At 43.7% G+C, this 15,062-nt stretch overlaps 1 protein-coding gene across 4 annotated transcripts; it reads left to right on the top strand.

Moving 5' to 3' along the window:
* Positions 1-3,322: 3,322 nt before the first annotated feature.
* LOC119296289 (protein transport protein Sec61 subunit alpha-like) lies at positions 3,323-8,614 on the top strand. Of its 4 annotated transcripts, none has more exons than XM_037574686.1 (7): positions 3,323-3,473; positions 4,252-4,631; positions 4,845-5,066; positions 6,659-7,028; positions 7,543-7,670; positions 7,818-7,953; positions 8,096-8,614. In XM_037574686.1, the coding sequence occupies exons 2-7, from the start codon at positions 4,294-4,296 to the stop codon at positions 8,330-8,332; spliced, it is 1,431 nt and encodes a 476-aa protein (XP_037430583.1). In that variant the 5' UTR covers positions 3,323-3,473; positions 4,252-4,293; the 3' UTR covers positions 8,333-8,614. The 4 variants fall into 4 exon arrangements, with proteins under 4 accessions (XP_037430583.1, XP_037430586.1, XP_037430585.1 ...); XM_037574689.1 differs by having other exon boundaries at positions 7,873-7,953; positions 8,096-8,256; XM_037574688.1 differs by having other exon boundaries at positions 3,336-3,473; positions 4,301-4,631.
* Positions 8,615-15,062: the final 6,448 nt, after the last annotated feature.

Raw genomic sequence — 15,062 nt, 5'->3', positions numbered from 1 at the left:
GAAGAGGGGAATCTTCGGTTTTCATCATCACCAATCCTTGTTCATCACCAATTCTATGATGCTCCCCACCGGGAGTGAGTAATTCCTTTGTAGGCTCGCTGGTCGATGAGGAGTTGGATGAGATTCATCATGTAATTGAGTTAGTTTTGTTAGGGCTTGATCCCTAGTATCCACTATATTCTGAGATTGATGTTGTTATGACTTTGCCATGCTTAATCCTTGTCACTAGGGCACGAGTGTCATGATTCCAGATCTGAACCGTTTATCTTTTCACCATTATATCGATGTTCTAAATCCAATCTTGCAAGTCATATTTACCTATTACGCATTATGATCTGTAAACCCTAGGGTGACAGTGATTGGGATACTTTCCGGTGATGATCGTAGTTTGAGGAGTTCATGTATTCTTTTTTTGAGAGTACGCCAAAGGCGTACCTTAGCTTTATAGACGGAAGAGAGATAATTACAAGAGTTCTTTTACAAATGCAGGCCTCACACACGGCGAGCCTACCCACCCCTACTCCACACCACCTAGCTGACTACTCACGACTCGGTTGGACTCCACCCCTTCTTGCAATCGCCCAAAGGTGTCGCTCTCTCATGATGGACTGAAACGTGCCTCGCTCATTACAATTATAATTTCTTCCGAACACTCTCCCATTCCTTTGCTTCCAAATGCACCAACACACGAGCATCACCATAGCATCAAAGTCCTTGCGGTGTGCTTTTGTGACCTGCTTCTGAGCCGAGTTCCACCAGTCCTGGAGCGATTCTTGTCCCGTAGGCATGAACGACAAATTAGTCTCCGTCTCCACGAAACAAAGGTGCCAAACCTGCCTGGCGAACACACATTGCATCAGGATGTGTTCTATTGTGTCCTCTTCCTGGTCGCAAAGATAGCATGGCGATATCACATCTTGCAACCCGTGACGCACGCGCCGGTCAGACGTCCAGAGCCTATGCAGTATGGCGAGCCACATGAAGATTTGCACCCTAGCGGCGTCCAACACTTCCATATTGCTGCTGCCGACTGGAACCTGATCCCCCCTTCGCACATCATCTTATAAGCCGATGCCGCCGTGTAAATTCCAGTGGTGCTCCATGCCCAGATCGGTCTATCCTCCACCTCCTGGGTCAACTGTATTTCTAACAAAGCCTCCCATAACCTAATGAATTGGGTCAGGCCTTAGGAATTCATGTATTCACTATGAGTGAATGCTTTGTTCCGGTTCTCTATTAAAAGGAGGCCTTGATATCCCTTAGTTACCTTATGGACTCCGTTGCCACGGAAGGGTAGGATAAAAGATGTCATGCAAGTTTATTTCATAAGCACATATATTTATGAACTGGAACTAGTTTTGTATCGCCCTAGGTTATGACTGTTATATGATGAATATCATCCAACGAATTCACCCGGTCCAATGCCTACGAATTTTCCACATATTGCTTTTGCTAAGTTACTATTGCCGCTCCTACTGTTACCACTGCTATCAAAATCACCATATTACTGTGCTACCGATCACTTCACGGCAGATATTTAATCTCCAGGTGCCATCATCCCGGGCTTTTGAGGCGGGTTTGTGGCATCCGACTGCAGATGCTCTGAGAGGGTTGAAAAAAAAACTCGAAGAGCACCGCTTGTTAGAGCCGAGGCTCGAACTCGGGTGGGCTGGCAGCTACCCCAGCTGCCCAGCCAATGGGTCGACGCCCCGTCCTCGAGTGTCTCGTTTTTTTTCTTTTTTGAGGGATCGAGTGTCTCAGTTTTACTGTACTAAAAAAAGGGCCATTTGCATTTCTGTCCCTAACTCGAACCACCTAATCAGATATACCCCTAATTCAAAAGCCTGCTCAAAAATGCCCCTTCGCCGTTATGTGCACTTATAGAAATGCCCTTCCGCTCCGTTACCATCCGGTCAAAGGCATTTGACCGTCAACGGGACGTTTTCTGGACATTTGTACCCCTCCCTCCATGTGTCCCTTACGCGTGGGACCCACTCAAAGAAAAATAAAAAGAAAAAGCTCTCTCTGTCGTCTCACTTACACGTGGGACCGAAAATAAAAAATATCAATTTCACATGGGGCCCACATATCACCCACATGTCACCTCCCATCTACACGACGGAGCTTGAACTCCGACGAGCACAGGCGCTCCGGGGTTGGCTCGGGACTGCGCGGGAGCACGCTAGGGCGAGCTGTGAACGGTCCTGGAGCAAGGCGGGGTCACGGGCTGGTCCGCAAGGGCACTGGGAGTTTGTAGAGCAGCCGGGAAGCTCGCCGGCGACAAGGTCCCGTGGCAACGGCGGAAGGCGCTAGGCACGGGCAAGCTACAGAGGGGGGGGGGGACTAAAGAACGTGAGCAAACACATAAGTGGCTCACTTATTTGATGAAGGCATGATCCAGGAGGCTTGGGATTCACCAGAGCGACGACCTCGTCGTCCACGGCGGACGTCGGAGCAAGGTGACGCTGACACGGTGGCTCGGGAATGAAGGGCTCCGCAGCGAGGGGTCCACAGGGTCTGTAAGCACCAGATCTCGACGAGGCAACCAAGATAGAGCATAGGGACGCGTAGCAGAGGAGATCGAGGCGCGGCAAAGCATCACCGGAGGGGGAGAAGACGACATCAACCACACTGATTTGAGGCGTTATACTTCAATTAATTCGGTGTGGAAGTCGAGGATGAACAGGCGGATCCCTTGGACAAGGCTATAGGTCGTGGGGTTCCCGTTGGCCGCCTGCATGACGAACAACACCTGGGCGGACGACCATGATTCCCGCGGACCACGTCTTTGTCGCGTGGCAGAGAGAAAAGGGGGTGCGCGGGGGAGGGGGGGCGTGGACCGGATCGACGAGGTCATAAGGGGTCGGAGCCGTGCAGCACCTCACCCCGGCGAGGCTACTGCTAGTTGCGTGCGCTCCCGCCGGAGCTGAGGGAGAGACATGAAAGATTTTTTTTGGGTGGGTCCTACATGTAGGTGAGACAGGCAGAGAGAGGAGAGATAGAGCCTTTTCTTTTTATTTTTGTTTGAGTGGGTCCCACACGTAAGTGTCACATGGAGGGAGGGGTAGAAATGTCCAGAAAACGTCATGTTGACGGTCAAAGGCCTTTGACCGGACGGTAACGGAGCGGAAGGGCATTTCTATAAGTGCACATAACGGCGGAGGGGCATTTTTGAGCAGGCTTTCGAATTAGGGGTATATCTGATTAGGTGGTTCGAGTTAGGGACACAGATGTAAAAGACCCAAAAAAAATCTACCAGTCGCCCAGATCATGTGCATCCATCCATCTTTCATCCAACGTCTAATATTTTCTGGGAGCATTCTCTCCTCTCGCCGCCCGTCGCCACATAGGCAGCACCACAGCGGCTAAGGCTTAGCAGCGGCTCGGTCTCGTGCGGCCAGCGCAACTGCGGCAAGAACCCTACCGCCTTGGGTTGGCTTGGCTTGGCCCTCCCCGTCCAGCTTCGACGGAAGGTGATAGCTGAGCTCTCCTCCCCCAATCCTCTAATCGTCCTTTTCGTAGTTGAAATTTAGGCTGGATGTGGTGGGGATGGGTTTGATCCCTTGCCCGTGGACTTGGGAGGGTGCGAAGATGGGGGGATTTCTTCCCAATCGGGATGGAGACGGGGAGTTTCTTTTTTTTAGAGGGTGCTTGGATACAAGGGACTATTTTTAGTCTGACTAAAAATAGTCTCTTTTAGAGGCTAAAGTTCCAAGCACCCTTGACTAAAGAGAGGCTAGGACTAGTCTTGAGGCTAAAATCTTTTAGTCATGGGAAACCTACTAAAATATGTATTAGCTCTCTCTCTCCTCATTTAATTCCTCTCCTTAGTTCTGTATTGGAGGGTTTGGAGGATAATAAATGCTCAATAACTAGATTTTAGTCTCTTTAGTATTTGGATCCAAGCATGGGTGAGACTAGCAAGTTTTAGTCCCACTACTTTTAGTCATGGGACTAAAACGTATCCAAGCATGCTCTTAGCAGGGGGATGGGGGTGGTGGCGGGTCTCTCGGTTGGCATTAGCCAGGGCGGCTGTCTGCCTGTCTCGGAATTGGTTTAGAGTACAAGGTGGATTTAATTTCTTCTCTAGTGAAGAAAGACTTTCTTCGAGGGCACCTATCTACTTCTTTCCGAACTGTTTCAGAGTAATATAGTATTGTTACTCTTTGATTTCAGTGTGCAAGTTAACGTTTGTGTTGCTAACACACACAAAAAAACGTTTGTGTTGCTTCACTTCTCTGCATGCCACAGGTACTAACAATTGTAATCTAGCTGCACTTCATCACAAATTCAATGGCAGATCGCTGGCTGGAGCTGCCCAATCTGGCCCTGCAAGTGGTGGGGTTCTTACCGGAGGTCCAGAGGCCTAGCAGCATGGTCCCTCGCTGCCAGAAGGTGGCTTACACGGCCATTTCCCTCCTCATCTACCTTGTCGGCAGCCAACTGCCTGTGTATGGATATGGAGTCCGTTCTCCATCGGTTGCTGACTCTCAGTACTGGGTTGACATGCCCGACTGCAACTCCGTCATGTCTGCTGGGATCATGCCCCTCGTTCTGTCTGAGGCGGTGCTTCATTTCCTGCTGTGGTGTAAGGTTCTTAGAGCAAACAATCCTGAGGACCGGATGCTCCTGTAAGTACTGCTAATATAAGTCTCTTCTCCATTCAGTCAAAATTCAAAAACTGACAATTTGACAATTTGTGTAAGCATAATACAGTAGACTTTAATCTTCAAAGTTCTATTTTGGGGTCCTGTTGATGCTTTTATGACCAGATGTAGTATTCAGTTTTTTTTCCTCATCTTTTCTCCATATATAAGTCTAATGATTATATCAATTATTCTCAGGAGTCGGGTGCAGAAGTTGGTTGGGATAATTTTTGCCGCTGATTTCTCAGTCTGCAGGGTGCTAATTTCACCTATCTTGGGCAAACTGACCTTAGGGCAGTCAATTCTGATCGTGCTTCAGCATTTCTTTGGAAGTGTCATCGTCATTTATCTTGATGATCTCCTTAAAAAGGGATATGGGTTTCTTTCGAGTATCCCCTTGTTCAGTGCCACCGACATTTGGTAAGACCGAAATCCTACAACTATGCTCCATTCCTTTTTTGTAGGGCATTATGAAGTAAGAAGCCGAAGTTTGATTGACTGTACAATTTTATGCATGTTGAATGGCCAAAAAGTTTTAATCAATAAATGCATTTTACACGGTGCTTTTGGGTTACTGATTTCATAACAGTAAATAATATAGTGCAGTAGAAATTAACAGTTAAATGTATAGAAACTCCTGCCAATTAAACTTAGTGCTAAACAATGAGCAGAGGGAGTTCTTAAGAAGAAAGAACCATCAATATTCTATTTCACTTCCTGTATCAAGCCCATCAACATGAATGCATTGTTTGGCAGTCCTTTGAAATACTAAAATTTCAGAAATTACAACTTTTGAATATGCAGTTGTTGCAGTGACCCAAAACCTTTACTGTGAAAAACCCATGTTTCCATCTGATACAGCTATAACACTTCATATTAGTAATGGAAATTTGTTACGGTTATTAACAATTAATATGAAGGGGAGCCTTGGCGCAGTGGTAAAGCTGCTGCCTTGTGACTATGAGGTCACGGGTTCAAGTCCTGGAAACAGCCTCTTGCAGAAATATAGGGAAAGGCTGCGTACAATAGACCCAAAGTGGTCGGACCCTTCCCCAGACCCTGCGCAAGCGGGAGCTACATGCACTGGGGCTGCCCTTATTAACAATTAATATAGTGCAGTAGACTGTTTGTCTTGTTAATTTTTCTAAAGAATATTCGGTGTACAAAGATGCCCACAAAATTGAAGAGTTGCACTACTTGTTTATCATCATTCCTTGTTTGGATTAGCAATTTACATTAACACAAAGTTGAATCCATATCACAATTTATGGATTAGACTGGCATAATAATCTAATAATATATGGGGTAAGATAAGCAAAGTTCACTTGTTGATCACCCAAGTCAAGATTAGTTGAAACATTTGATGGTTTTGATTGAAGGAAAAAGAATTAAAGGTGTTTAAATGAAAGTTTAACTGATTGACCCTGGCACAATAACAACTAGTCAGCTATGTTTCATTTTCCCTTTTGAAGGGTCTACAAATATTAGCACTGAATGCACTGGCACTGGCAGACTATATGCTTTTCCTGTCAAATTGATTCAACTGGAAAACAATGCTTGATGGTAGTGGTTTAAACCTTAGGCATTGCGATTTAAACCTTGACGGTTGGAGTCATACTGTCACGACTCCATCTCTCCAGCAAGATCTGGTCTTGATAAGCAATTACTCCCTCCGTCCGCGAATAAGTGTACATCTAGCTTTTGTTCTAAGTCAAAGTTTTAAAATTTTGACCAACTTTATAAAAAATAGTAGTAACATATATGACATCAAATTGATATATTATGAAAGTACATTTCAAAACGAATCTAGTGATACTAATTTGGTGCCATAAATGCTTTTACTCTTTCCTAGAAATTTGGTCAAAGTATTAAAACTTTGACTTAAGACAAAAGCTAGATGTACACTTATTCGCGGACGGAAGGAGTAAGTGAATTAGCCTAAGCAATAATACATACATGTCCTGTAGTTATATTAACTCAAAGTTAATGGGCCATATGTTTCATTTGTGCAGTACAAGTATTTTCTGGAAAGCTTTTAGCCCCTGTATCATAAAGCTATACGGTGGGCAGCATGGTGATCAACATGGGGAAGCTCTCACTTCCTCCCTTATTCATCGATTCGTTGGTAATGGAAACTACAAATTGTCTTCGATGCATAAAGTGTACGGATGTCGAGACCTCCCGGAGATGGCTAGTGTGCTTTCCACGTGCGCCTTCTTTCTACTCGTCCTCAGCCTGCAAGGCTTCCATGCCACGTTGCCACTGAGATCCAGTGAGGTGCCTAGTATGCAAATGAACTATGCCATCAAGCTTTCCTACCTGTCCTTTGCACCCCTACTCTTCCAGGATGTAATGGCCATATTCCTATACATCATCTCAGAGGTACAAGCCACATCACTGTAGAATACTCTCAGTTGCCAAAACTATTAATATGTGATTTTTTTGCATATGATTGCATGACGCACATGCACATGGAATATTTGCCATGGATCAGCTCTATTTGTTTCCAAAAAATATTTTTAATGCAGTATTTTTTTACTAAAGCTTGTGGCGTCAATATATTGTTCTCACTCTGGTTTTTAATTGATGACATTAGGACAACACTTTCAGTTCATTTTTTATCTAAAAATGTATCCTGACGCCATTACTTAAAAACCTGAGGGAGCATTGAATTTGAGAAATGCCAAAAAGGAAAGTATATATACTACTACTACTACTATTACTACTATTATTATTATTATTATTACTATTACTATTACTATTACTATTATTACTATTATTATTATTATTATTATTATTATTATCACATTATGCTTTTGTTTCATACCGAGTAAATTTGGTGAAAATGCCAAAAAAAGTAATATGCTTTATGTCCTTTTGGAATACTATTATGCAGTTGGTGTACGTGAAGTTTGGTGAAAAGAACAAGGTGGTCATTTTGCTGGGCAAATGGAAGAAATCCAGATATTTTGGGCAAGCAGTTCCAGTCAGTGGCTTAGCCTACTACGTTACTACACCACCAACGTTAGTATGCACCCATATTCACTTTTTCTAAAAGAAAGCATTGTGGGCGATGAGATAGAAAAATAGTCGGAACTAGTAGACTATCCATTGATACTTTTGAATTGAAAGTTTTACTGACATGTAAAATGTTTCCTCCTGGAATTGAAGCTTGGCTGAAGTAGGAAGACACCCATTCCTCACACTGGTTTATGCGCTGTGGCAGCTTCTGGGGTGTGGCCTTACGTCATTTAACCTTTTCAGTGTTTGTTCACATTCAGAGCTGTACGTTGGCAGGTTGCTTGGGGTAAGTGAATCTAAAATTACCAGGAGACTGGAGAGCATGCATCTATCTCTCAGTAGTAGCACTAGCTAGAAAACGTTCTTATATTATGGGACGGAGGGAGTACTTGCTAGTAATCTTACTTGTCGCTCTTGTGTTCCTACAGGAGCGACGAAATGTAACAGTCGCCCAGCCGGACTCTGTTCCTCTGCAGCTATGGAGGTGCTATGTAGGCAAGGCAGCGTTTCTTGTAGGACTCTGCATTGGTGCACTTACGCTTCTGGCAGGCCTTGCTGGCGTGGTCGGCTCTGGCACCGGGATCATGTTCGCCCTCACTGTCTTGTACTCGTGCTTGGAAGAGACCAGTTATAGAGGAGGGCCAGCTGGTGCCTTTGGTTTCTAAGAGTATGATAGGATCCACGACCGCCTCAGTTTCAGTCTGGTGTTGTTTGAGTTAGTGTTGTTATAGTGTTATATAACGTTACTGGTCTTCCCTCTCACGATTATCACAGATAGACTAGAGATACTAGAATGCCCGTGAGTTGCTACGGGCTTTTAAAAAAAATTAAGGGTGCGTTTGGAAGCCAAAGTATTTTTGTGGTTTTCTGGAATACTGTGGTTTCTGGAAAAAACTTTGGTATTTAATACTTTGAGTCGTTTGGATGAAAAAAATACTGCAGTTCAACAAACCGTGGTATCTCTAAAACTGTGGTATTTTTGTTGTATATAAAAAAGAGGCCCTAACCTCTTCTTTTAAAACCGAGAAAGCGCTGGCTGCTTGGTCTCTCTTGTGTCCAACTTCTGGCCATCAACGACTGTGATGCGGCGGACGTACACGTACACGAGCTGCAAACTTCGACCTTCAGTACCATGTGTTAACTATCTCGGTCTTTGATTGATTACAAGAGATAACTCTACTACAGATCATATCATCTAGGAGAACATGCTCGTGCAAGGCTGAATGCATACGGTGCCTATTAGTACAAGCTGATCCCTTGATTGATTACAAGAGATAACTCTACTACAGATCATATCATTTAGGAGAACATGCTCGTGCAAGGCTGAATGCATACGGTGCCTATTAGTACAAGCTGATCTCTAAGTGTAGCTGAATATGCATACAACAACGTAACAGTCGATGCAAACCAAAGAAAACTGAGAAAAACTGCCACTTGCCAAACACCTCGCAGTTTTACCAAAACTGAGAAAACTATGATTTTTACAGACTGAAGTATTTATTGCTCATGCATTGAAATACTTAGGTTTTGGAATACCATGGTTCGAAAAAAACGTTGTTGCCAAACTAGGCCTAATGGTTGCATATATAAACATAATCCTAAAGATTTGGGACATACCCCACCTACTTTTCTTGGCTCAAAAGGATTGAGGCCCCTCCGATACGCTCAACTTCTAGGATATTTTTTCTTATAATGCCATGAAATTGGTAAGATCGTTGGTGATCGTAAATGACATTTATAATTAGTTGATATTTTCAGATTCATTTTTTGTAACTGTGAGTGATTGACGGAGAGTTTCCTACAGTCTTGTATTAAAATGATCAGAATGTCAGGGCTACATGTAACAATATTTTCATAGCATCGTTGATTGCAGCTTGGAGTAAATCCGCGACGAGAAGGAAAATGAGTGGTGACAAAGGGTCTCCCTATCGAACTCCTCTTCAACAGTGAAATTGATGACTTGGCACCCCATTCAGGAGGACCGATGATTATTTTTCCAGTTCAGCCATGTATGCGATTTATCCAGTTCCGCCATAATCTCGATCATCGCAGTGTGATCAATGGTGTCAAATGCCTTGGAGAAATCTAGCTTTAGGATGAAGGACTTTTCCCTGAAAGCTTGGCACTGGTGGATGTATTCGATGAATGATCTGCAGGATTAGTTTTTGTAGACGGTTGGCCAAGAGTTTTGTGATAATCTTGATATAGCAGTTCTAGAATCATCGTCATAGAAAACAAAGCCATGAATGTAAGTGCAAAGATGTTTTTTTCCTCAACACTCGACTCTCTACATAAATGCTTGGTTCATAGTTGTCGTGCTTCATTCAGCATACCTCTGATGCTACAATGTTGTCTTCTCTAACTCCAGAATCTCCGTCAACTCTGAGGATTCTTTTATAGTGCTTCAACTAAGGATTCTTTTATAGCTGTTGTCTTATAAACTTGAAAAATCTGCTCTAACTATTGGCAGATTCTGAAGTATCAAATATATACTATTAATAATATGATGCAACAACAAAACATGTCATACAATGCTAGCAACATGGCATTTGAATATGTGTGAAGCAAGAAAAAAAAATAGTGGAACAAAGATATTGTAACAAAAATATATTGATTATCACACATTAAATCCAATAGGGTAATTAGTTATCAGGAATCAAAGAGTTTATACTTGCCTCGATACAAAAATGAAAATACTAAAAGTAGAACAGAGCTCACACTTATGGAAACTTACAAACGATGTACTACTCGTTACATCACACATTCTGAGAGTTATCCAGTGTCTGTGGGCACCAAAGGAAATAGCAATACAAAAGTCAGGCCATCGCAAATCTGAGGCGATGATTTGACCACCCATGCCGCAAATCTCATGGCAGTAGTTTGACCATGTACTTAATCATGCCTACAGAGTGGAGACTCGAGTTAAACCTGCAATAAGCCAATAACAGAAGAATTTTCAGTGCCATCAAGGTGTGATCATACTGAAAATGGATGTAGCTAAAATCATTTACGGCTTCAAGATAAAAATTGTAATCTTGTTTGTAACATACATACAAATATAAGGTTACTAAAGTTTGCTCACATAATGTTTTTTCACAGCTTCTAGTGCATAGTACTTGATTGAGTACATGACTGTTGTGGCATGCATATTACTCTAAATATTACTTGTAGCAGCATGCATATTACTCTAAATATTCAGTTGTGCAAAATGATACACACAAATCTAATAATTTAGTGAAAACAGATTTAGCCGATAGTATTTTGACCATTATTAATGTACACAAGGAACACAACTCATTGCTATAGTAGTGGAGCAGCAGCAAAAGCATCACCCAAATACTTACCATTGTGCAAGCCAACTAATGATCCAGAGAGAAATCCCAAAGAATAAAAAGCATAAAAACAAGGATACTTTCCTGAGAGATCCCACTTCTTGGTGTAAAATTTGCAACTGACAAAAATATACACAAAAAGATGGAAGATATACAAGAAGGACAGATCCTTCAAAATTGTAGTATTACTACACCTATGCATTACTAAGGTATAAGGAGTATTACAATATTAGATTTACAGAAAAACTAAATTGCAAAACATTGGGATAATTCAAAAGAGACAAATAGATACAAGAAAAGAGATATAATGCTTCAATTCTTATATTTTCAGGCTTGTCATCTCCTTTCTAATTGTATGTGTTTTGATCCCTCTAGGACTGTAGGAAAAAAGGGATATGCACTCGTTAGTTGGTACAGATATCAACAAAAACTATGTTTTAATTAACAACAATAGTGACATGAGTGTTGCTCCACCTCTCCGCAGTGTAACAGTGGCCTAGCACTGAAGAGAATCTACCTCCCATGTTGATTGGTTTCCCATAGCTCTCGCTCTTCTTGATGTGTTGCTGGCATAGATACTGCTGGTGCAACCACATGAGAACATCTGTGACATGCTTTGGCTGCTCCTCTGCAGGAGCTCCCGCTTCACGTTGACAACATGCTAGTACATCATCTCCCATGGTAGTGTAGAAGAGCAGGAACACAACAGTCTTCAATAGGGTGCACATGAATGCTAACCAAGTTGCTCAGTCTATTCAGGCATGTCACTCCTTTCTAGTGCATTGCTAACCAAGCACTGTCATCACATGGCCGTCTATGGCGGGTGCTGCACATCAATGTTTGTTAAAAAAGAAAAAAGAAGAAGAATAAGTTTGATGCTATTAGAATAGACAGAAAGAGTATCACTCAAGCTTGAATCATCTTAGCATTGGAATTATGATGCTTCTTCTTGGACTCACCATTCATTACACTGGTATTATAAAACAAATTGGAAGAATGATTGAAGGTGATAATAATCCAGTAAAATTCAGTTGTGGCATGAATTCTTATATGCTTCATCTCACTTGCTAACCTTCATTGCTTTGACGTGATGCACTTGTCTCTGTGGCTTTTAGAGCCTTAAAAATAATATAAGGAATAAGAAGTTTGCAATAGACTAAACCTCTTGGAAGAAAATACAAAGAAAGAAGAAAGCATATATTCCTAAGGTGTCATCATCCAATACAAGGTTCAATATGTGGTCACTGCCACATAGGTTTCTTTACCATAGGAGCGTTGCTACACATATGATGCTCTTTGTCCGATTAGTGTCCGATGGTACACATCCAGCCATCCATTACTTAGAACAAAATGACAGCACCCCACTGGATCAATTATTGGATAGAAATCAGACACACGAGTGTCATGCGCACGAAAGTTCCGTTACTATAAAGAGAAAACTTATCACACATATTCATTGTTTATATGTGCAGAATTTATGAATGATGCAGAGAATGATGAAGAAAGTGCATACATGCATGACAGAAACAGAGTGAATGTTGCTTCTCCACTATCGTATACCTCCGATCAGTATGGCGTCCAGGAATACAATAAACATAATTCAGTTTCTACAGCCTGGAAGTTAGCACTGATAGGCCTTACCTTGGATCAGGTCAAAACGAATGACCACAAGATTTTATTAGTACAGACTGCAGACCAAAAATTCCTCCTAAACACTTTTTATTGACCTCTGTATCGATTTGTTCAGTACTTCAACTCTTCAGTTTAGCATTCTAAACAAGCAATCGAAGACCCCAATGATGTTGAAAACAAGGTATGCTACTACAGATAGTTTTAAGGCACACAATTAAACAACATCAGGAGACAAAGTAAGCTTACATGTTGATCCTAAATACTACAACGAAATGGTTGATAGAATATGCAGGTCAGTTTGGCACTATAAGTTCCCAATCATTAGCTCGCCTCAGGGGTAAAACAAGCGTCCATATAGTAAAGTACCAAATCACATGAGCAGTGTTGTAATCAGTCATGTAGATATTGTAGAAGATCACTGATTTTAACCAGTTCTGTAGTAGCTGTATAACTTCACTGATTTTGGAAGCTTTGTAAGACTAATTCCCAAATTCTATCTGGTAGTAATTAAAAACATTCCATACCTTGAGAATACTCGTATATATTTCCATCATGAACTCAATATATGTGTGAATAAACCGATAAGTAAATCAATATGGTGCATACTCTAAAAGCTCAGAGATCTTTGATTTCGTAGAAGTTATTAATCTTCTACTCGGTTCAGAAATCCCTACAGAAAAAGGGAGTACATTTCAAGCTCCAGAATATGATCGTGCAAATGGTGAACTGAATAAAGCTATAATGGACCAGTATAATATACTACATGGAGCATAAATCTGCAACATGAATTTTGTAGTTATAGTATTATTACTCTCTTCGAAAATGAAAATTTGCTTGCAGCATGGGTATGAAGTATGCATAACCGTGCACAATCAAGGATTGAAGTCCAAATCTCAGCATGTTCCACATCACCTGAACATCACCGTATCCCCAATTAATAAAAAATATTGTTACTCCTGGACTCCTGGTTGCCATGAAATTTCTGCAATAAAGAGGGAACAATTCAGTACAAAAAGAGATAACAGAGAGAACATAGACGTAGTGTTGTTGTGCGTTGTGCTCCCTCACCTCCCGGCCCTACAACCTGAAACCACCGGCGCCTCTACACTGCAACCCGTATGCACATACGTCCCTCTCCCTCGCCCGACACAAGACACACAAGCTAGCACCGGCTGATTTTTGCTACATACCCAAGCTGGATGACCTCCCGAGGCTATTGCCGCGTGAGATCCAGAGTTCCAGACATCGGCGTCGCCGACGCAGTTGCTGCGTCGTGCCGCAACTTCAGCCAGCCAGTCACACGCGTCCTCCGGCGACCGCCGCACCGCCACCCCAGCGCACAGACGCCCGTGCCCTTAGGCCGCCGCCCCCTCTGGTCTTGCAGCCCATAGAGGACGAGAACGACATGCTTAGGGAGAGAGGGATGGGATCCTACATGATTCGCTGCCGGCCTGCCGCCACCAATGATGCCTCCACCCGCCGCCGATGTTTCAAAAGGGAGAGATGAACGAGAGGACCGGGAGGGGGTAGGTTTGCTCCACTGCCTCGATCCTTCTCTGGCTCGCCTTAGGCGTCATGAGCGGCGGCATCAGGAGTTAGCCGAGGTTGGCTGCGATGGGACCCTAGAGTTTGTTCGAGAGGAGCGAGCTGCGAGACCGCGAGAGGGAGATGGGGTTGTGATTTCCTTGGGGTCGGGGGACTGGGAATGGGTCTCGACTGGGTACCACACAGACGGATCGAGGAGGAAGAGGCAACCTGAGGGTGTGGTGGTGCTCGACTGGGTGCTGGCTGTCCATGGCTCGTTGTCCTGCACCGGTTGCTCCCGCCAATCTGGTGAGGAAGAGAAGAGGAACGACAACGTGGATGGAGGGGGGACGACCACGGGCTGTTGCAGTCGAGGTAGAGGCCTCCTGGTCGACGACGAGCTGCTGGATGAGCTCGAGCGCCCACCTTCTGTCGGCTCTACGACGGATCCGCTGGCCGGATCTGGCCACAGCGACCACCGGAGTGGCAAGGCCTAGCCCTCTCTCCGTCAGATCAGTCGGGGAGGGGAGCTCCTGGCCTTGGTCGAAGGGAGGAGGGAGGCTGAGACCCAGCTAGGCCAGGCGCATGGTCGCCTCCCGATGTGCATGATTGCTGGGGGGAGGAGGTGGTGGTGCCATGGCGGCCGGCTGGGGAGGGAGGTCTGTGGTGGCCGGCTGATCCGTATGTAGTAGCTCGATGGGCGGCGGCGCAGGGAGAGAGGGAGGGCTTGGGAGTTGGGAGAGGTAGGTCAGAGGTTGGGGGTGTTTTTTGGCTGCGTACGTGGGTGGGGTTGGGGCGAGGGAGGAAAAAAAACAGCAAGAAAAAAGGTTGAAAGTGGTGGGACGAAAATAAACTGTGAATGCTATTCATCAACTTATACATTAATTTAGCCCGCGCGGCAACACGC

This window comes from Triticum dicoccoides, chromosome 4B, assembly GCF_002162155.2.
Source record: "Triticum dicoccoides isolate Atlit2015 ecotype Zavitan chromosome 4B, WEW_v2.0, whole genome shotgun sequence".
Lineage (NCBI taxonomy): Eukaryota > Viridiplantae > Streptophyta > Magnoliopsida > Poales > Poaceae > Triticum > Triticum dicoccoides.
This window is presented reverse-complemented; position numbering and strand designations above follow the sequence as displayed.